General features: G+C 37.7%; 1 protein-coding gene across 1 annotated transcript; it reads left to right on the top strand.

Annotated features, from left to right (window-relative positions):
* Window positions 1-7,896: 7,896 nt before the first annotated feature.
* On the top strand, window positions 7,897-21,519 carry fas (Fas cell surface death receptor). The gene is made up of 9 exons (XM_088917218.1): window positions 7,897-8,027; window positions 8,807-8,918; window positions 13,398-13,511; window positions 14,205-14,316; window positions 16,371-16,432; window positions 17,668-17,775; window positions 18,326-18,375; window positions 18,990-19,014; window positions 19,964-21,519. Exons 1-9 carry the CDS (start codon window positions 7,977-7,979, stop codon window positions 20,251-20,253), a joined length of 924 nt encoding a protein of 307 aa, XP_088773344.1. The 5' UTR covers window positions 7,897-7,976; the 3' UTR covers window positions 20,254-21,519.
* Window positions 21,520-21,781: the final 262 nt, after the last annotated feature.

Below are 21,781 nucleotides of genomic sequence, written 5' to 3'. Positions count from 1 at the left end.
TAGAAAAGGGTTACTACTGTATATTAATTTCTGTATCAAAAGAAGGGTGTAAAAACTAGATATAATTCTCCATTCACAGAAGACTGAATGAAGCAATTATTAACAGCTCAGGTTGAACCAAGGCATGATCAAAACCTTTGGCAAAACCTGAGGGTTAACTTCAATGAGGTCATGTTTCTATAAATAATTGCTGAAGCAAGACATCATCTCAAACTCAGTGTCAGTAGGCACGATTCAGACATTTTGATGACATGCCTTGCATGGATTATACATATTTCCCTTGTGTGATTCTGCAGACATTATTGTAAGGGGATGTTCATTAGCACTGAACAGTGGTGCATGCAGAGATCTTAAGAGGTTTCATAAATCATGTGTCAGGGCAGAGTGATATAGATTTATAGTTGTTAAAAAGCTTACAAAAATTGTGCAGGGGATCAGCCTGGGTCACATTAAAGGTTATTTCATTTTTTTACTAATATGCAAATGAAAGATTTTAGAGCACAGTGGGGCAGTGTAATATACTGAGAACTTATTGGAGGTTTACAGCTATGCAGGACTGTCATGTAAAAAATCTGATGTCTTAAAATCAATCTACATTATTCCCAGTGTTGAAGCCTGCTTTAGAAAATGTGTAGGTGGCTACTTCATTAAACGGAACTGCTTTGAAACAAGTCCTGTCATTGCCAGTTTACCATTGATTTAAAACAACCTGTCTTCTAAAGAATTATACCAAGCAGATGATACCGCTTCTGGAATAAGTTTCCCTATACTCAGTGGTATTTAATAGCTCTTCAGTGCATCACTGTGTTGTATTGTTTGCCCTAAATGTGGCTGTATTCTAGACGTTTTTTGTCAATTTAAAATAGTTGTAGATTAAGATTAGATTTTAAGAAGAATAGTTCAGGCAAACGTGAGACTACAGGCTGAGGTTTTGATGGTTTCAAAAGAGGTAATGTGTTCTCTTGTGTGCTTCACTAATCTGTCCCTTCCATTCACGGAGGAGGGCGAGTGCTGAACTACGATGGTGCATTCTTTCCATGCTCAAGTAAGACAACACAACTGCTGTCTGGAGGCATGCCTGGAATGGAGATTGTTTATAAAAAATTAAGCTAGCATTCAATCCCTGTTTGACTTAAAATGAGAAAACTCCCATATACTCATAGCTGTAGGCAGGGCTGACATTTTCCTAAAACACACAAAGCCAGATTTGGGCTTCATAAATTGTGTTTTTAGGTGAAAGATAACTGTTTTCAGATATATACTGTAGAAAATATACGATGAATTAAACTCAATAACAATGATTTAAGCTCTACAGTAGTTTACCAGCATATGCATCCTCCATAACCAGTCATTTTTGTGCTTTGTTGTGGATCTCCCTGTGTTCCCATTATGAGAGCTTCAGTCTGTTAAAAACACTGTTGTCCCTCTTGTTATCTCTATTAAACACTAATTATATTGCATCTATTCATCTTTTATTGTACTTCCTGTCCAGGATGGGACATACTTTACTTCCTTCTTAAAATGATAAAATCCCTTTTCTTTTGTTATGAAGTCAGCTCTGTGCCCCTCAAAACATATTTCAATGTGTTGAAAAACCCTTTCCAAAAAAATCAATACCATACTTGCACAGTCTGATTAGGTATTAGAGGATGGACCAGAGCCTCACTGCTCTTTTGTATTTGTTCCATGCACATTTTTTTTAATTTAGGAAAAAAAGAACACAAAATGATCATTTTTCACATTGTACACCAATGCACGGCTTTTGAAAACAGGAGTCAAAAATAAATTAAAGCTTAAGTAAATCAAACATTCAAGGAATACAATGACTTGGCTCCACAGTAAAGAAATCTGTTTTTTACACAGCTAGGATAACATGCACAGACTTTTATGCAACACCAAAAAAGGAACTATTCAGTAAATAAGGAGAGACTTGGCAGACTGCTTTTTTTCAAGGCATTTAAGGGAAGAAATAGCCTACAGAAGGTGTGGTCTTGGAAAGCGGCTTGTAACATTATTAGATTTCCCCATAGGAAAGTTACCCTACAAATTTTTTGTGCTTCATGGGTTTTAGAAATGAGGCTTGTTTCTGCTTAAAAGCACTTTACCATTATCTAGCTCATTGCTGCTTCTAACCATGTTCAGTTAGGTTTTCTCCATTAAACTTAATCATAAAACCTGCAGTTTAATCCTGTTTTAAGGACAGTGACACAACTACAGTATATCTGTCCTCATCAGTCTATACAGCGAGGACTTGATGACAGCATTAAACTCATCTGGTGTTAATTCAGGTTTAGTTGATAATGAAAATTCTGTGCTTAAAGTCAAACAGGTGTCTTATTGTGGTCTGTTGTTTGACAGTTAAGAGCTATAAAAGATTAAGATGACCAAAAATAAATAAAACCAAACAGATTTTTAATCTTTATTGATTAATGCTGTTACTTTATTGATAAATGCAAAATATGTATAACAGTAATTAAATTCAGTTACTAATATTATATGATGTAATATAAATACAGTATAGTAAATAAAGTTATTTTTTCTTCCAATGGAAAAATCAATTATATTTACAAGGTTCTGTGGGAAGTGGTATTTAGTTGTATTATTTTTCATTATTTTTGTTTAATATTTATTATTGACAATGGTTTTGCAACAAGGGGCATATTCAGTGTAGTCCTGGAGATCTCATTTCTTTCCACTAGTCACAATGTATCCTGCCAACCACTGCAAACTATTACAGAGGTGTGTTTTGTTCTTTTTTTAAATCACAGCACCTCTCTCTTTATGAGAAAATCACAGTTAACACTTCTTTCTGCTAGCAAACAACAAATCAGACCAATACTTAGATCATTGATCATTGTGACAAAAGCATAAGTAGGTAGAAAATAAGAATGACTTGCCAATAAAGCAATAAAAGATGCCAATAACCCTATTTGAAATACACAGATGGGTGTGGCTGTGGTGGGACTACATCAACATTTTTTATTCCATCATAGTAACAAACAGTACAATTAATATAAGCATTGCTCTCTGTATTTATATAAGCATGTGTTACAACATTTTTTACATTGCAAAAAAACACTTATTTAAAAAAAACAAACTAAAATAACATTTCCAGAGACTCCTGTAAAGCAAACATAGTACATAGAACATTCAACTATGATGTGGGTAAACAATTAGCAAGTGAAAAAGTCAGTCTGATCACGTATACTAACAAAGGATCAGAGGGGTTAAAAGTGTGTGCATTTGCCAAAACACTCGACATGTGCTTTGACCGAAAATGGCAAGGCAGCTCAGCTCTGATAGGGCTCTTCCTGACTGAATCCCATTGGATTTCAGGGAACAACAGGCATCTGCTTAAAACAAACCAGAAGCCTGGATTCTCATGAGGGCTGCCAACAACAGCTGACTGGCAAGATGTCTCACTTCAGCCTGAACCTCTGTGGGGCTTCCCTCACCATGTCACGAGAGGTTAAATCAAATCAGGGAATAAAAGTGAAATGGACGTTCAGAGCAGCATGTTGAGTAAATTACTTACACATACTGTACTCAAAGCTCTCCAACCTTGCTTCCTCTGTGTCTTAGTTATACATTTGCCAAAGGGTACTCAGTACCCCCAGTGTAGCTATGTTAATAGAAACTGCCAAGCTGTCAAGTTATTTCATGTAAATGCAAAACAAGTTTCCTATATAAATGTGTTTAGAATGGATTAATTATAAAGAAATGATGAGGCCTAATGAGGCCAGGAACATACGGTATGTACCAAGGAAGAAATGATTATGAAGGGGAGCTTTAATTTTCCTCACATACAGTATATCCACATGTTTGTGTGAGTTTCCTTCAGGTGTTCCCGTTTCCTTCCCGTCCAAAAACATACTGGTACTGTAGGTTAATTGGGTTCTGGGAAACTTTTCCCTGGTGTGACTGTGTGTGTGTTTGTGTCTGTTTTTGTTCATACCCTGTGATGGACTGGCATCCCATCCGAGGAATATCCTGCCTTATACCCATTGCTTGCCAGAATAGGCTCCAGCTCCTCCATGACCCTGTATTGGATGAAGTGGTTAGAAAATGAATAGATGGATATTAGGAAGCACCAACCAACTACTGTACTTTCTCAGTTAAAGTACTCAGAGGACCTATTGCAGTGAATATCTGTATCAATCTAGTCTTCTCAAATAATCAAGGTAGAGGTAAGGAAAACAGAGCTGCCAGAACCATTCAAAAACTGTAATAATATTATTATAATATATATATTTCAATACATTTTTGATTGCAAAGACAGAGTCCAAAATAAAGGTTGTTTAAATTCAGGAAGGCAAATACACAGGAACTGTAAGAGGAGTAGAATCTACAGTATCTGAAGCATAGAATAGACTCATCTCACAAGTAAGGAAAGCAAAGCACAGAAAGCAGTGGACCAAAGTTTTAACAAATCAGTTAAACCTTTTTAATCTGCTTTTTTTTTCTGAGAAGAAAAAAAAATATTTAAAATGCACAGGACCACAGCAGGTCACAAGTTACAAGCACAGGTCAAGAAGAGTAGTGGAGAGACCAAGACAGAGATAGAAAAGAATATTACAATGAAGACAAAATATTTTTTCAGTATTGCCACAGCAGAAGAACATTAATGAATGAAGTAAAATGCCTCAGAGATAACTCATGAAAGGGAAATTGATAAAATTATCAAAATAATATTTCACTGAAATGTTTACCACTCAGCAGCATATCTTGTATTAGCAAAGAAGAGCTAAGTGTTTCAGGTACCAGAAGCATTGAAAGATAGTTAAATCTCCAGGGCCTGATGGTATTCTACCAAAAGTACATAAGGAAACGAGATGCTATTTATAGGACATTAGCAGTACTGTTTCAACTGTCTCTCAAGACAGTTGAAATACCGAATGGAAAATGACTAATTTAGTGCCTATTCAAAAAAAGGTGACAAGACTGAACCAATATGTCTTACCCCTATTAAATGTAAGATTATACAGTGGACACACGAATAATTAGATCTATAGTAGATGATTATCTGCATGACCATAGGATTCACTAGCAAGATAAAAAGGTGACGTGGATGTGATTTTCACATTTGAAAGTAACAGGCTGTCATTTAGGTTTCTTTCCATGATTCTTGTAAGAGACATCTTTTAATGAGATGTCAGTTCAATAGGAATAACAAGAGAAAGACCAATGAACTTTAACAGCATAATGAATCCAATAGTGTGGGAGAACCATTATGTTTGGAGCTAGATCAGACTGACCTGGTTTGGACCTATTACAATCACATGTACTACGGAGAAGGAGTAATCATTTTGTGTAGGTTTTTTTTCTTAATCTGCTACAATTCTATTTAAAAATGTATACACCAGCTTGCAATAGGTTTCAGCCCTTCCAGTATTATATATTATTATATAGATTTGTTGAATTGCAATGTAATGCATTCACATTCTTTAAATGAACTATTTTAACCAAAATCTCAACCTGAACTATTTTAATAATAATAATAATAATAATAATAATAATAATAACAATTGTTACTGTTGTTGTAGTTGTTGCTGCTGCTGATAATAATAATAAAAAAAATACATGAACAGATTTATAGTTAGACAGCACCCTTCCCAGGGAAATGATTTTCACCCATTCTTCTCTGCCGAGAATTCAGCATCTGTAATTCTACCAAATGGAAGATTACTGGAAGTTAGTGAATTCTTTTGCAGTGCACTGTATACTGTACATGCCATAAAAGTTTATTGTGACAATAATCTGACTATCTCTTTTGCATTTTGCAGAGCGGATGTGTGTAAAGTTTTTAAAAAGACCAATCCACGCAAAGGCTCCTGGCCCTGATGCTATCCCTGGCCGTGTTCTGAAGGCATGTGCAGACCAGCTGGCAGATGTCTTCTCTGACATTTTCAATCTCTCTCTAGCTCAGTCTATAGTTCCTTCCTGCTTTAAGAAAACCACCATTGTCCCTGTTCCTAAAAAACCCAGAGTCAGCTGCCTAAATGACTACCGCCCTGTTGCACTCACATCAGTTATCATGAAGTGCTTAGAGCGGCTGGTCAAAGCATACATCACCTCCTCACTGCCTGAGACCCTAGACCCACTGCAATTTGCGTATCGCCAGAACAGGTCAACAGAAGATGCTATTGCCACTGCCCTCCATACTGCCCTCTCACACCTGGATAAGAAAGGAACATATGTGAGAATGCTGTTTGTTGATTACAGGTCAGCGTTCAATACCATAGTGCCCTCAAAGCTTGTCATTAAGCTCCAGGACCTAGGATTGAACACCTTCCTCTGTAATTGGATCCTGGACTTCTTGACGGAACGTCCGCAGGTGGTGAAGGTGGGCACCAACATATCCTCTACCCTGACTCTAAACACTGGAGCCCCCCAAGGCTGCGTGCTTAGCCCTGTCCTCTACTCCTTATTTACAGTACCCATGATTGTGTCGCCAGGCATAACTCAAGCTCCATCATCAAGTTTGCGGACGATACAACAGTCATTGGCCTGATCACGGATGGTGAGGAGTCTGCATACAGGGAGGAGGTTGAAACCCTGGCAGTATGGTGCCAGGAGAACAACCTCTCTCTTAACATCAGTAAGACAAAGGAGATGATTGTGGACTACAGGAAACATCAGGGAGGAGATCACACACCTATCTACATCAATGGGACTGCAGTGGAGAGGGTCAGCAGTTTTAAGTTCCTGGAAGTTAACATCTCAGAGGACTTAACCTGGACCCACCACACCAACATCGTGGTCAAGACAGCACGGTAGCGCCTATTCTTTCTCCGCAGGCTAAAGAAGTTTGGCATGCCGTCACATATCCAGGCCAACTTCTACAGGTGCACTATTGAGAACATCCTGACTGGTTGCATCACTGCCTGGTATGGGAACTGCTCTGCCCGGGATCGCAAAGTACTGCAGTGGGTGGTGAAGTCAGTGCAGCTCATCACCGGTTGTGAGCTACCAAACGTCCAGGATATCTACTCAGCTACAGTAGATGTCTGAAGAAGGCCAGGTCCATTCTCAAGGACCCTAGTCATCCCAGTCACAAACTGTTTTCCCTCCTACCGTCTGGTAAACGGTACCAAAGCATTCGGTCCAAGTCCAACAGACTACGGAACAGCTTCTACCTCCAGGCAATAAGACTGCTAAATAGCCAACCTGCAGCTCCTTTAGCAAATCACCTGTAATGGCTATATGGACACACAGTTTTCACTGTATTCAGCATAACTGCACTACATGTATATATTAAATACACCATGGACACATAGCAGCTCTACTCATATTGAGTTTTATTCAATTTCAAAAAACGTAACCTCAATTTTGTGATTTTTGTGTTTTTGTGAATTTTGTGATTCTTGTGATTTTTGTGAGCTTGCAGAAAAGACATTTCATTGCCAGCAACTATTGCTGCATGCCATATTGTTGTGCATTTGATAAATAAACTTTGATTTGATTTTTTTTTTTTGCATCTTGGCCTGGCTGTGCTATGCTGTTATTAATATAGTAAAACTAGTTTGGACAAACACTAAACACTAAATTATCTTCAAGATGCAGTATTTGTATATTTATACAATGTCCCACTTGAGAACTAAAATGTCATTCACGAAGGGAGATACCTTGGTAGGCATCTCTACAGCTTGTACTCTGCACTTCTTAAATTTATCACAATACAGTACATAGTATTATTATTAAATCATATCTTTAGTATTGGGAATGTAGTGTTTTTGTAGCGGGGAATGAACGGGAGTTTTCAAAATGTCTGCAAAGTTTTACTTTGTGTTTCGAAAGAGAAAGTGCAAAGTTGAGTCCTCGTTGAGCCTTGTTTGTGCATAGAAAGTCCCGTCTACGAAAAGCAAAATTACAGCAGTTTTAACCAATCGCGGACTGTGGGGTTGCACACGCTGAAGTGTACTGAAAACAGGAAGAACGACTCTGACAGCGGCCAGGTCTAAACGTATGTTTGAAACATGAAGAAAATCATCGTGAGCAAATTTACTCTGCTGTTTTTCTGCACTTTGGTGAGTTTTAAATCCAAGACTGTATCTGGACTATTTATTACCTCACTAGGCTGACTTTACCTCACTTACCTGACTTTTGTTCAGGCGCTGTATTTTCTTGTTTTTATGATAATGACGATAATATTTATTAATATTATACTGTACAGCAACTGTTCAGTATGTTTGGCAGGCTGGATACATTTTATTAAAATAATGGTTTTAGATCATTAGTTTCAACTTTGGTTCAGCTGATTTTTTTTTCGTTCTCTTAAAAAGTCAGGTACGTATAATGACTGGGTTTTAATTTGAGAAACTTTTTAATTTCATTCTAAGGGTGATTTCAGATTGTTTTTAAACTAAGGTAGCAGAAAAAAATGACAATAGTGTTGACGTTGTCACAATTTTAACTTGTTCAAATATTACAAATGCTCTTACTGGAAAGCATTTTACTTTCGTTTTAATTTGCCACTACTGGGCGTTAACATTTACTAGATTTCAAACTGTTTTAATAACGATTTAATAAAATAACATTTCCCGATTTTATATATTACAGTGATTTGTCTCATAAGTTCTTGTAAATAAATCAGTACCATACTTTTCGTTATACTTGCTATGTAAAAATACTATACCGAGGCATGTATGGGCTTGTTAACAGTTTGTAATATGATACTAGAGAATAAGATCATTTGTGTGCTCCTTACCGGAGATTCGTAGCATTATGACCGCTGTTATCACGACAAGAGGAAATCTATTTGATGCGGAATAACAATTCATACAGTATCTCTCTCTGTTCTGTACAGTGCTGTGCACCTTGCTGGGCCGAGAGGACCGCCGGGCCCAACCATCGATTTCGGAGACAAGATGGTAGTAACCGGAATAAAGAGCAACCCGTCGAGATCAGATGCTCTAAGGGTAAGAAAACAGATGAAACGGAAATTCTTGAATCTGCTTTGTTTGCTCTCTTGATTCTAAAATTGATTCTGCCTGATTCCAAGATGTCACGGGCCTGTAAAAGTTATTGTGAAGATGTTACTGTTTAAGTACCAATGTCACAGGGGCGCTGGCTGCATTGTGAAGTGGTGTTCCTGCAATGAAAAGGGATTTTCTTGGTGGTTATCGATCCGCAGATGACATAATAAAGTGCCACAGCCAGACTCCGTGCAGAAGTGTGAATAGGTGGTCTGCGGTAATGGTTGTTTGTCGAGGCGGAAAAGGAATGAACACAACGTAACTAAACCGCACACTTACATTTACAGTAGTATAGCGCACAGTGTACAGAAATAATAGCATAGAATAATTTGACATAAATAAAAGTTAAACATTATAATTAAATCAATATATGAATTGCTTAAAAAGCCTAATTTCCTTCAAAATTTCATCACCCAATACTGAACATACTCTTTCAGTCTTTAACCACACTATTACTTATGGTAAACACGAGAGCAAGCAGTTCTCCTAGGTTTCTGAAAGAACCACTCCAGGGCCCTTGGAAAGCTGAAGTTTGACACTGGTGACCTTTTATCCGACTTCCTCTGGAGTCTGTTTCACAGGTCTGTCATTATCAAAGCAGTTTATTCCTTCATATCAATGTACAGTCTCATTGCAGAGGAATCCCTCTCACAGTTAACACGAGACTGGGATGGTGAGAGCATTAGCAGACAGCAGAGACAGGCTGGCATGGAGCTGGTCCACTTCATTGTACATTTCCTGATATCCTGCTGTAACGTGTCCTGAGTGGCAAAATATCAGTTGTTACATAATTAATGTAAAAATGTTTTTTTAAATATTTTTTTTAAATAATTTTTTGCTCTCATGTCAGATAATTTAATTTACAGAAAGTAAATTCCAGCTGTTCAATCATTGACAAGTCCTGGGACCTTTAATGACTTGTGTACTTTAGTAATGGGCTCCTCCACAGCGTCTGGCATTTGTAACATTTCATACATAGTGTGGTGGGATCGGTATTTGAACCTTTGGTCGATCTAAGAGAAATAATTATCCATTTGAAAAAATTGGCATAAAATATGTCAGTTTCTAACAAAATGTGAGAAATGATCATCTAATAAGCAAGCAGAGGTGTTTAAATGTGCCAGTGAGGGCCTAGTGTTCAGAACTGGGTCAAAGGCATCTGTAATAGACACACATGGAAATAGGTATTAAACAGGACAAAGGCTCTTAAGTTGAGGAATTCATAGCTGTAAATAAATCAACTAATGAAAACTACTAGCTGCTTAAATTATTTGAGGGTACAGTTCGTTAGGATATAAATTTAACATCATTTAACAGAAGTAGTTGGAATACTTAATTCTGCTGCTTTGGCATGAGGTAATTCATATTATTGCATTCCACAAATTGAGGTATTTGTGACGATCTGACTTAGTATGTGCGTCAAATAAATCCTGCCTATAATTAGCGGAGGGGGTCATAATAAATTGCCTCTCAGATTGACCTCCTAGTCTGCAAACCTGTGGATGACATAAAAAACAATTAAGCACTTACCGCGTTCTGTATTGTACAGCTGTCGGCTACATTTTGGGTCACTCAGCTATTTGGAATTGAACCTAGAGACGTGATGTTTGTGTCTATCTTGCTGTGCCTCTAAGCTGCTGTACTTTAGTGGGCGCATCACTGGTTGAAGATCATGTCACAGCAGTCGTCAGCAGAGCCATCTGTCTATTGACTAGAAGTGTTTGACGGGAGGCTCGATATTTTTGTTTGTTTTTTTAGCGATTTCAGTTACATGAAGAAAAAGAATACTGCATTTTGTTTTGATTTCAGGCAGATCTTGTTACATTAACCCTCTCACCAGCCACCTAGCTACAGTACTGTATGTCACAGCTAGAGTAATGTACTAGCTTGCTCACTAGCTTGTTTCTTATTGTTGTAATTGAACAATGTTATCCTGAATAAGATATTATTTAAACACAACAACTAGTTTGTTTAAATAGGATTCATCAATGATGTAGGCTACCCATGATGCTGCCTGAGGAAGAAATGTGTGCTTGAAATGCGTTGCTTTTTGCTATTTTCTGTTTGCATCAAACCGTCATTGTGTTCTTTTGGCTAATGAGGCTCTGTTTATTATTTCGCTCTCATTGAGGCAATAAGTCTTCCTTTACTAGAAAATGCATTGGCTTGAGAGATGATGTTTCTCACCATATTTCACAACCAACAAAAGGTACTCATCTGTGACTCAATGATTCAGCTATGAGGAAATCCTGCACTTTTTTGTATGTTGTTTACTGAGATAGCTCTGAAGGGCCCAGCACCCTAATGCATGAGATTTTCCATAGAAGATTCTGATTGCGGATTATTTGTATTGATGATTTCTTTTATTCACATACAAAAAACACGTATTTAACAGACTTGTAAGTCTCTACAGCAATTTAAAAATGTTAAGTTCATTGCTTATTTTTTTAATCAATCTAGACTTGATGGTAATGCGTGAGATTTTTAGACCAAGGCATGAGACTGTGAGATTTGGTCCCAATGTGTGAGGCTTGAGTGATGATGCTAACATCATGGCTGCTGGCTGGCAGATGATCTTGCACTTGCAGTGTATTACTACCAAACAGCATTTTGTTGGCCTTCGTGCATTTGTTTGTCCAAGCAGCCCACCTGGCTTGTATACAACTGTGGGAAACCATGAGATATACTCAGTTTTGGCAATATACTTTCATGTTTCAGACAGCTTACCCACCCATCGTTTATTGAACTTTTTTTTTTTTAAAGTCTCAGACAGCAAAACAAATACTAGGTAAAGTGAAGCCTTTTTGGCTTTTTAGATTACTAAAACACCCTCAGTGTGTTCTTCAAAGATACAGAAAAAAATCTTTGCTACATAACAGTAAAATATTAGCTCTATGTAATTTAAATAAGTAAAAAAGGAATGTAATGTACCCTGACAAAATCAGCTCTACAGTTACATTTATTACAGCCCATTTACAGCTAAAAAAACATTATGTAAAAGAGGGGGGGGGAGGGGTTTGATAAAGAGGACGACACAATCAATAGCGCACAACACACATACTACACAGAGCGTAACACACGCACAAATTATTTTCCATATTGTCACTCTGATAAACAATGAGACAATCAAATAATTAATTCTGCTTAATCTAACTAACCACCTCTCCTATTAAATATTTAATTTTACATAATACAATCCTACTCAGTCACCCTCAATAAAGTGAGGGACCTTTTTGCTGTGGTACAGGGTTTATTTTATTCTGCTCAGCCAGTCTTAAATCACAGGCAAGTAACCAACATTGCTTATATTAACATTTATTAACTTCACGTAGAACAAGAGCAACTAAAACTAAGTCCAGCCAACATTAGGTGGATGACTACACAGTAACTTTCCAGAACTACGAATCACATGTGATAAACAAGCTACTCAGCTGTTGTGCCTCTAAGAGCCTGTTGTAAGAGGCCCAATCATCTGACTTTTGACCTGTCCTGAAACTTAACCATGGCCAAGAGGTAACACCATCTAACAAGATGTAGAGTCTTTTTCATTTGTTTTTTATAGAGAAGAGTTTTATAAATTGTGCGAAACTCTTGAATTACGGAATATAAGAACCACACTATGTGACAGAGTAGTTTAATTTCCTCTGCCACTGTAGATTTGTGTGAGCTCTGGAACTACATGGAGTTCCTATAAGTCTGTCACACTGTAACATTAAGATATACTGCAATATATGAAATGACCTGTGCCTGTGTTTTAGATAGCTTTTTGTCGTGAAATAAAAACAAAACAAAACTGATGGACTACACAACCTACTTTATGTGTGCCAGGTTTCACTTTATTCAAAGTTTAGGAGTTGAAGCAGTTCAACAAGCTGTTTTTTTTTCAAATCCAAGATGGCAGCCAAGCAATGCTTCAAAACACTTTGTTAGAAATAAACTGTATCATGAGAGGTATAATGAGGCCCACCAGGATTAGGACTTCTCTGGTGTTCAGGTTCAGAGAACAAAAGTCTTCAGAATTCCTAATTTTTTTAAAACAAGCACGCAGCCTGCATGTGCAACGTTTACTGACTCAGCTTCTTATGGTCCTTTGAAGTCCCCTAGATTTAATGGGTTCTTGTGTGGGGTGTTGGATTTTACAGGCAATTAAAATTTGAGTTGGAAAAAAGAACAATAATCTGAATAATAACATCTAAGGATCCAACTCTGTTGCCTTCCCTTGCCTACAGTAATCAATGTCTTGCTGTGTCAGTAATGAACTCCTAACTGTTCACAAGTATGGAGCTAACTGACTTCATAAATCTCCTAGAATTTTCACTGAATTAGTGAATGTACTCAAGTCTCTAAGACAGCAGCATATGTATTAGAGGTCAGTCTGAATGATTCGCTTGGATTAAAGTTGTATTTTATTTTTTTATCTAGGTGAACAATTCAACAACATAAAAAATGAATGTGAGCCCTGCCCAGAGGACACGTACATGGAGGATGAACACATCGGTGAAAAATGTTCAAACTGTGACAAATGCGAGGCAGCTGGTATGTGTCCACATTATCTGGGGTCATCCATATGAAGCGCTAACAGCACTGTGCTGTCTATAGCCTTCATAATGTATTGGGTTTCTTCTTGTGTGTTGTGAGTCATTAAAATAATGGTTGTATCTGCCCTGAGTTCAGACCCATCCATAATTTTAGGCTGCATAGACCTCTGTTTTTCTAAGACTGCCTCTCCATCAGACTTTAACATGATACTTTCATTCAGAGTTCTGCAGGGAAAGAGAGTACGTCTCATTAATAGATCCAGTTAAGTGGAAGTTGTGGTATGCATTCGACCTGCTCGTAGATCTATACATTTTTCAGAGTACACCCTGGACAGGAAGCCAGTCCATTGCAGGGCAGACACACAGACACAAATAACAACAAGGGCACACTCACACTTAGGGCCAGTTTTCCCAGAAGCCAATTGACCTACCAGTATGTCTTTGGACTATGAGAGGAAGCCGGAGCTCTTGGAGGAAACCTAGACGAGCTAGGAGAACATACAAACGCCGCACAGATAGCACCCCAGGTCCCGAATTGAGACCATGGCCCCAGTGCTGCAAGGCAGCCATGCTACTTATTGCACCACCATGCTGCACTCTGTGTACAGATGTTTTATTTTATTATTGCTATAACAATAACTTTGCTAATTGTTTTCTGACCGTAACTTTCACTAATGGATTTTCATTGTAGCTTTACTGGAAGAGGAGTCACAGTGTACTAAAACTCAGAACAGGAAGTGCAGATGTAAAAAATATTCATTCTGTCCCAGTCCACCTTGTAAACAGTGTCACCGTTGTAAAACGTAAGTGTGAATTGATATTGACATTTGCTCTATATGTATGTGTGTAATTTAAATGTCAGCATCAATCATAAGAATTATTTTCTTGTGTGACTCCACCAATGTGAAGATGTTTGCATATTTAAAAGCAGTTGATTGCAAATGTTGTCCAGAATATTTATTTAAATACTCATGCTTAGAATACTAGTGGATTGGGAACATTGTTTTAGTTTTTATATTATCGACATTGTTTAGAATGTTATTAATGTTTCCATGGATCCATGTATCCTGAAAATAATGTAACCCACACATAACGTATAATGGACTTGATCATTTTCTGTAGTGATATCAAGAATCCTGGAAACATGTGGAAACAGAAGCATGTAATTTCCAAAAAAATAAATGCACTCTTCTGCATTCTGGCACACATTTCAGCAAGAGGGAAATGTAATAATTGTACAAAGAATGTACTGTGCCTTCAGAAAGTATTCACCCCCCACTGATTATTTCTCATTCTGCTGTGTTGCAAAGTCAAATTAAAGCATATTTAAATGGGAATTGTTTCCACTCCTGTAGAAATAATTCTCTTTAATGTTAAAATGAAATAAAGCATTTAGATGTCTTCAGAATTATATAAAAAATTAAAATATGGAGATTACTTAATTGATACGTATTCACCCCCTTTGTTTTAACAACCTAAGTTGGGTGAGGTATTCAATTATTTTGAGAGGTATCGCACTAAATACATTAACAAGGTACACCTGTGTTCATTTCTAATCCACCTGTGTTCAATAGCTTGATTGCACAATAAATATCACTGACTTTGTGAGGCCTCACAGCTAAAAAAGCAGATCAGATCAGTCCTGCTATTGTTAAGATCAAAGAGCCGCCTGTGAAACTTTGAGAAGAAGTTGTTAGGAGGAAAAAAGCTGGAGAAGGTCATAAAAAGATTGGCAAAGCTTTGAACCTTCCTAGGGGCACTGTGAAGTCCATCATAACAAAATGGAAAAAACATGCCACAACCCAGACACTACTAAGATCAGGCTGTCCTACCAAATTGAGCAACCGGACAAGAAGGGCAATTGTCAGAGAAGAGACCAAGAGGCCAGCTACAACACTGACAGGGCTCTTTGGCTGAAATGGGAGAAACTGTCCGGACATCAACAATCAGTTCACAGATTCGGTCTCTTTGGGAGAGTGGCTAGAAGGAAGCCACTTCTGAGAAAGGCCAACATAAAGTCACGCCTGGAGTTTGCTAGAAGCCATATGACAAAACCTGAAACCTTTAGGAAGAAAATGTTGTAGTCTGATGAGACCAAAGCTGAGCTCTTTGGCCTGAAAGCAAAGCGCTATATTTGGCAAAAACCAAATACAACCTAACACCCAGGTAACACCATCCCTACTGTCAAGCATGGTGGTGGCAGCATCATGCTCTGGGGTTGCTTTTCAGCAGGAGGAACTGGAAAGCTTGTTGCCATCAGGGGCAACATGGATGGAGCCAAATACAGGCAAATCCTTGAGGAGAACCTGTTTCAGTCAGCCAGAGATCTGCATTTAGGGCTGAGATTCATTTTCCAGCAGGAAATGACCCAAAGCACACATCAAAAACTATCAAGGAATGGCTTGGAAAAAAAGGTTAGTATTATGGAATGGCCCAGCCAGAGCCCAGACTTGAATCCAATTGACAATCTGTGGTATGACCTGAAAATTGCTGTCCACTGATGCTCTTCATCTAACTTGCCTTAATTTTCTGAAGGCACTGTATATTCCATAAGAAGGAGAACTGGGGGCACCGCAAGGGATGTCTGGAACAAGATATCCAGCCATGTTGTCAAAGCCCTGTACCAATACCCTGACTTCTTTGGATGAGATCCTTACATCGATGAGCTACTGTCAAAAAGCATTAATTGGTTTCAAACAAGATATAGCTTTCTTAAACTCTTACATCCACCTTTTCAGGATATTGTTTTTACCCTCATCATTTACACATTGCAGAACATATACACTTGTGTTGCAGTTGTTTCTGCTCATCCTCTTGGCCAGTTGTGATCATAATCCTGTAACATTCCTTTTTTAAGTTGTGAACGCCATGTTGCCCAAGAATGTACAAGAACTAACGATACAGTCTGTGAAGAACAAGGTAAAGTTTTTTTGCACTTACAGAGAAATTGCAATTTATTATCTGTTAATTTGAGTTAATTCCTGTTATATATTTTCTTACTCTCCCTTTTTAAATAACACTGAGCTACTGTTCTGTTAGTTGCAGTACACCTATGATCGGTTTGTTTGTGGAAACAAAATAATATTTATCTTGGCAAAGGTTTGATTCTTAACTAGCTTGTTTCTGGAAAGTATTCTCTGTTTCACAGACAGAGATTGCCCAGTAAAAGTGTTTCATATCAAATCATATCCCAAAACACCATTCCCACCTGCCCTTTCTGTGTCAATGTACTAGTTAAAGGTTGTACAGATAAGTGACACAGGAAATATTACTTCCATCTCTATTCAGTTGTATCCTGTACATAATGTGCCTCTTTTGTGAGTTTAAACTATGAAGGACAATTTTAAAATAGCAAATGTGTGTGAGCTGCAAATTAATTCATTTTTATGATAGAAGTGATTCTTTTTTTTTTTTAGCACAAAATGTCTTTTCAGGCCTTAAGGGTCTATTTAAGAGCTGAAACGGAGTCAGAGTGGTAGTCATTTCAACCATTAGATGACCTTTACCTTTTGATATTCATGAAAGATAAGATCACTGTATTAGCCATATACAATTTCTTGCATTAGGAATTTGTATTTCTGCTTACCCCAGCTTGCTCTCCATGAGCCACACAGGCAGGGAGAGAGAAGCTTGGGGTCACAGCGCAGGGTTAGCCATTTATACAGTGCCCCTGGAGCAACTGGGGTCAAGGGCCTTGCTCAGGGGCCCAACGGAGAAGGATTCCTCTGCCAGCCATGGGGTTTCCAGTCTTGTTCCTGGAGAAACCCAGCACAGCAGATTTTGCGGATCAACATTAAATTACCAATTTCTGATGATATACAGTAGTATGCATTCTATTCTGATTCATTAAATGGTCAGATTGTTAAATTAAGTAATTTAGACATATTTTGGGACTTAATTGAACACATTATTTGCTTGATTCAGGTATCCTTAAAACATTTAAAAGAGATGACTTGTAAAATTAACTGGAGGCCCCTAGCTAGACTAGTCTTTTTTAGAAAACTTGTGTGTCCTTAACAATAGAACAAATTCAGCAAGGAGAACTTGATACTGTTATCCAGGAACATACAGTAAATACTCCAGCGCAACAACAATTGTAAAATGGAAGCGTAACAAGGAAGAGCACTGTTGATTACTTTAATTTCTGATTTCAGTTGCAGGTTCGACTTCGGTGATTGCTCCAGTTATAATTACATGTATATTACTGCTTTTAATAGTTATTGGTATTGGAATTATGTGGAAGAAGAGACTATGCTGTTTTGGTGAGTATACAGATAAATGAATTCATTTAAAAAAATGTACCATTGAATTTGAGATTACAACTACTTTATAATCTGACCTCATTAGAGCTCCAAGGCTAAGAAGCCTGGGACTGTTCAATACTGGGATGGGAGACCTCATAACTAAGTTGTTGCTGTAAATGATGTTCATGGACCAGTAGATGGTGCTGTTTCCTCTGGACCAGAATTTCCAAACCAATGCCCAGGCAGGAGTTGCAGTCTTTTAGATGAGACCTTAACCTAAAGTCAAGAGGACTTGGTCATTAAAGCATTCAAGATCCCTTTATACTGCTAGTAGGAGTACAGATTTTAATTAATTAATTGTGCTGTCCTAGCCAGACTTCACTCTGAGCTGGTACAGTCTGGGCATCATAGATTTCTCCCTTAATTCTGTACTTGATCCGCTGTCTAAAACATTAAGATCCCAGACTGCAAATATAAGCACAGCACAAATATAAGAAATCGTTATTCACAGCAATGTAAAATGAAACGCTTCGATTTAGGTGATATTCTTGTTTTATTTGTTTAATAGGTAATCACAACAAAAGGGAACATCAGAACACGGAACCAGAAAATAAAGTGGTATTTAATTCAATTTTTAGGTCTTTGTTTTCAAAATGATCTTGTTTACAGTTCTTTAATTATTTGTATGGTCTTGGAGCTATCATGTAGGTTTTCTTTCATAAAACTTTAGCATGGTAAATTTACAGTGATGGAAATAATTTTGTGTCTTTACCATGTTTTTGCTGTGGTGCTGTACTAAACTGTGCCTTGGGGATATCATGTCATACCATGATAATAGTGTAATAACATTTGGCCCATCTAACTTATTGGGTTGCTGGTAATAGGAAGTGATCTGATTCTAATGCTTTTTTCTGTCATTCATCATGGCCCGGTATCGTTAAGTACAATTAAATCCACTAAATACCACAGAAAAACTAAGGTTAAACCATAAAAAGCACACAAACAATGTGCACTATGTACAATGGTTAATGTTGTTACCACATTTTTTGTTTTTTCTATCACTTGTGGGGCTCTTGCCCTGATAAAAAGTGTGAAATGGTCTTGTATAGCCTCATATCTTAGCTGTTTTCTGATGCATCTTATACTGTAAATCTGCTTATGTTTAGAAGCTGTAGAGGTTCTGTAATCGGAAACAACCTTTTTTAATCCTTGGTTTCATTTTTGTTTCACAGAATCTCCTGAAAGCACCAGAACCAGGTACTTAAGTTTTGCATTTAAGTTACATCTATAAAGTTTGTAGTTTGCATTTTTTAAAAATGTGTTATTTAGAAGTGGCACCAGCATGGTCTGATTTTTAACATTGACTCAAATCGAAGGCATATTCTGAAATTAACTGAACTGAACCAGCTGAAGAGTATTTATATAGTCCTTCTCCCCCTTGTGGTAGCCTTTAGAGTAACTAGTTCTTTTCATGCTACAACATTCTGCACAGCTGAGTCCTACGTGTACAAAAAGAGATAGAAACTGCAAACAGTTTAGAAGGTTTCTTAACAAATCCCTACTGACTTAGTTTAACAGTGTGAAGAAATTAGAATAATACCAGGTTTAGAGTAAATTTTGGCATTTTGTTGTTGAAAAGAACAGGTTTGCATGATGGGCCATATTTCTCAAAGCCCAACTGCAGGGTTAAAATATTTGATCAAATATTCACATCCAAACTTCAAAGCCTTGGATTGCTGATGAAATGAAATAAAGATTTCTTTCATAAGAAGTATTTGAAAGGGTTTTCAGATACTTCGATCTGGTCACCATTGTGGTTGTCATATTTTGCTTATCATATTAAGACAAATAATGCAAGGTGAGGGGAGCCCTGTTTTCTGCTCTTGCTTTTCTTGGCTTCTTGGTGCAGAAAACAGGATAGGAATTGAGCAGGAATTTAAAACTGAGAACTGCAGATCTTTATACAGAGATCTGTATAAAGATCCTTGGATCAGTTAGCTACTAAGAAACAATCTACAATAGATGAACTGAATGGCATCTTGTTTATAACCTGTCTTAGGTTCAAACACCAAAATACTCCACAAGAAATCATATCTAAGTCAACATGGAATATTCCAAGTTCTATTGGGCCATCATTAGCTTCTCTTGGGATTACTGTAGAAATATGTATTAGCTGCAAATTATATGATTATATATATTTTTGCAGGTGTTAACCTGGAGCCATTCTTGTACGAGATTGCTGACAGAGTTGAACTGAAATACATTAAGCAGCTGGCATCGGAGAGCGGAATAACTCTGGCTAGGGTGGAAATGATCATGTTAAACAACCCACACGACGTGAGAGAGCAAGGTGTTAATCTATTGAAGGAGTGGAATCAGAGGCAAGGGCTTGCCAGTGCCTTTCCTGTTCTAATTAAACAGTTAAGAAAGATGAACCTGAACAAAGCTGCAGATGAGCTGCAGAGTATAATTGAGACACGTCATAGCCCCATATAGTTTTTTTCACCATCTTTGCAGAAAACAGAGTTGTACAGGCACCTTAGCTGTTACCATTGTTAAAAAAACTCTATATTTGTATATAGCTTTGTGTCTTAGCTTAGAATAATGGATTATTTATTATTGATTAGTGATGTGTAATAAAATTATTTCATTATTTTTTTGGAACTTCTGAATTTACAAGTGCCCCCTGGGGGCTTGAAAGAGATGGGCTCATTACATCAATGAAAAAATCTGTTATGCAGAGGTCAGGTAACACTTCTGAGAAAGGACTCCAGGAGGTGCTGTTGTCAAATAATTTGCCTGGAAAGTCCCAAGTGTGCACCCGGCACAAACCAGACCTTACTTAGTTTGAAGATGAAAAAAGTCCCTTTTTCATGTCTTCTGCAACATGTTATACAAAGTAAATGTAAAAGATAAAATAAGTAAAAGAGCTTAATTGAAAGAAAAAGTTCATAATTGAAATTATGAGGATGATGCTAAGATGGGTGCCATGAAACAAAATGAACTGCAAAATTCAAAATGTCCATAGCTGAGGAGATGTAATACGACAATAATGCTCCCCCTGTGCATCGATCGACTTCTGCAGGTCATACTGCAGGTGAAGGGCTGGAACAGCACAAACATATGAAGCATTTTCATTTAGGCTCTCCACCCTCTGGAAATTAGTGTTCAATGCATGAACAAGAGGATGCTCGTGTGCCAGGAGTCTGATTTCCAAAATTTGATTGCTGAGAGTCCTTTTGATGGAGGGAACTGATAATTAAAGAGTGCTTATTTGAGATACACCTCTACTGGCTATGTTTAACTGCCTTAGAAGCCAGATAGTCCCCTGTATCAGAGAGTTTCAAGGTTGGCAGTGTTACCAGCAGGACTGCGATATTGGGTACTGAAAAGCTGGCAGGAGCTCCGGTGGTGAACCAAGCAGAAGTGCAGTGCAGGTGAGAGGAGAGGGGCATCATCACCCTCACAGCAGCAGCGCTGGAGAGGCAGGGAGAGAGCATGATCCATCCACAGCAGGTGTCAGGTGTGCCACAAGGTCTGGACACTGGAGCTGCAATCTCTTTCTCAAGAGCCTCACAACTCTACATCCTTGGACAGGCAGAGAAATAATTATGGAACTCTGGTAGTGTGATCGCTCAGTATAATGGTATCTGGTTTGGTATCTGTACAGAGGATTGATTTTTTTTTTTCCTGGAAAAAACTACACATCTTACTGTGGTAACTTTTTTCCATTAAATACTACAGATACATTCTGTAAATAAATCCTGTTGCCTTTTTTTAAATAATACAGTAGTTACTCTCACTTCCTCTTCTCAGACAAGACAGGCACTGTGGCAACTCTTTCATGTCAGAACAGAAATGTGATGATGTTCCTGCGCTGTGTGTTCATTTGTTCATTGCTTGCATCATCACTAGATCTTGTGACCTAAAAAAAAACTAAAATTTTCCACATGAAATGGCAATTAAATAGTATTTTACAATTGTACCATAATTATTTTATACATTTACTAAGTTATATTCCTAA

The sequence above is a fragment of the Atractosteus spatula genome, chromosome 5 (assembly GCF_055471065.1).
Source record: "Atractosteus spatula isolate fAtrSpa1 chromosome 5, fAtrSpa1.hap1, whole genome shotgun sequence".
NCBI lineage: Eukaryota > Metazoa > Chordata > Actinopteri > Semionotiformes > Lepisosteidae > Atractosteus > Atractosteus spatula.
Note: the sequence above shows the minus strand (reverse complement) of the source record. Positions and strands in the feature narration are given on the sequence as shown.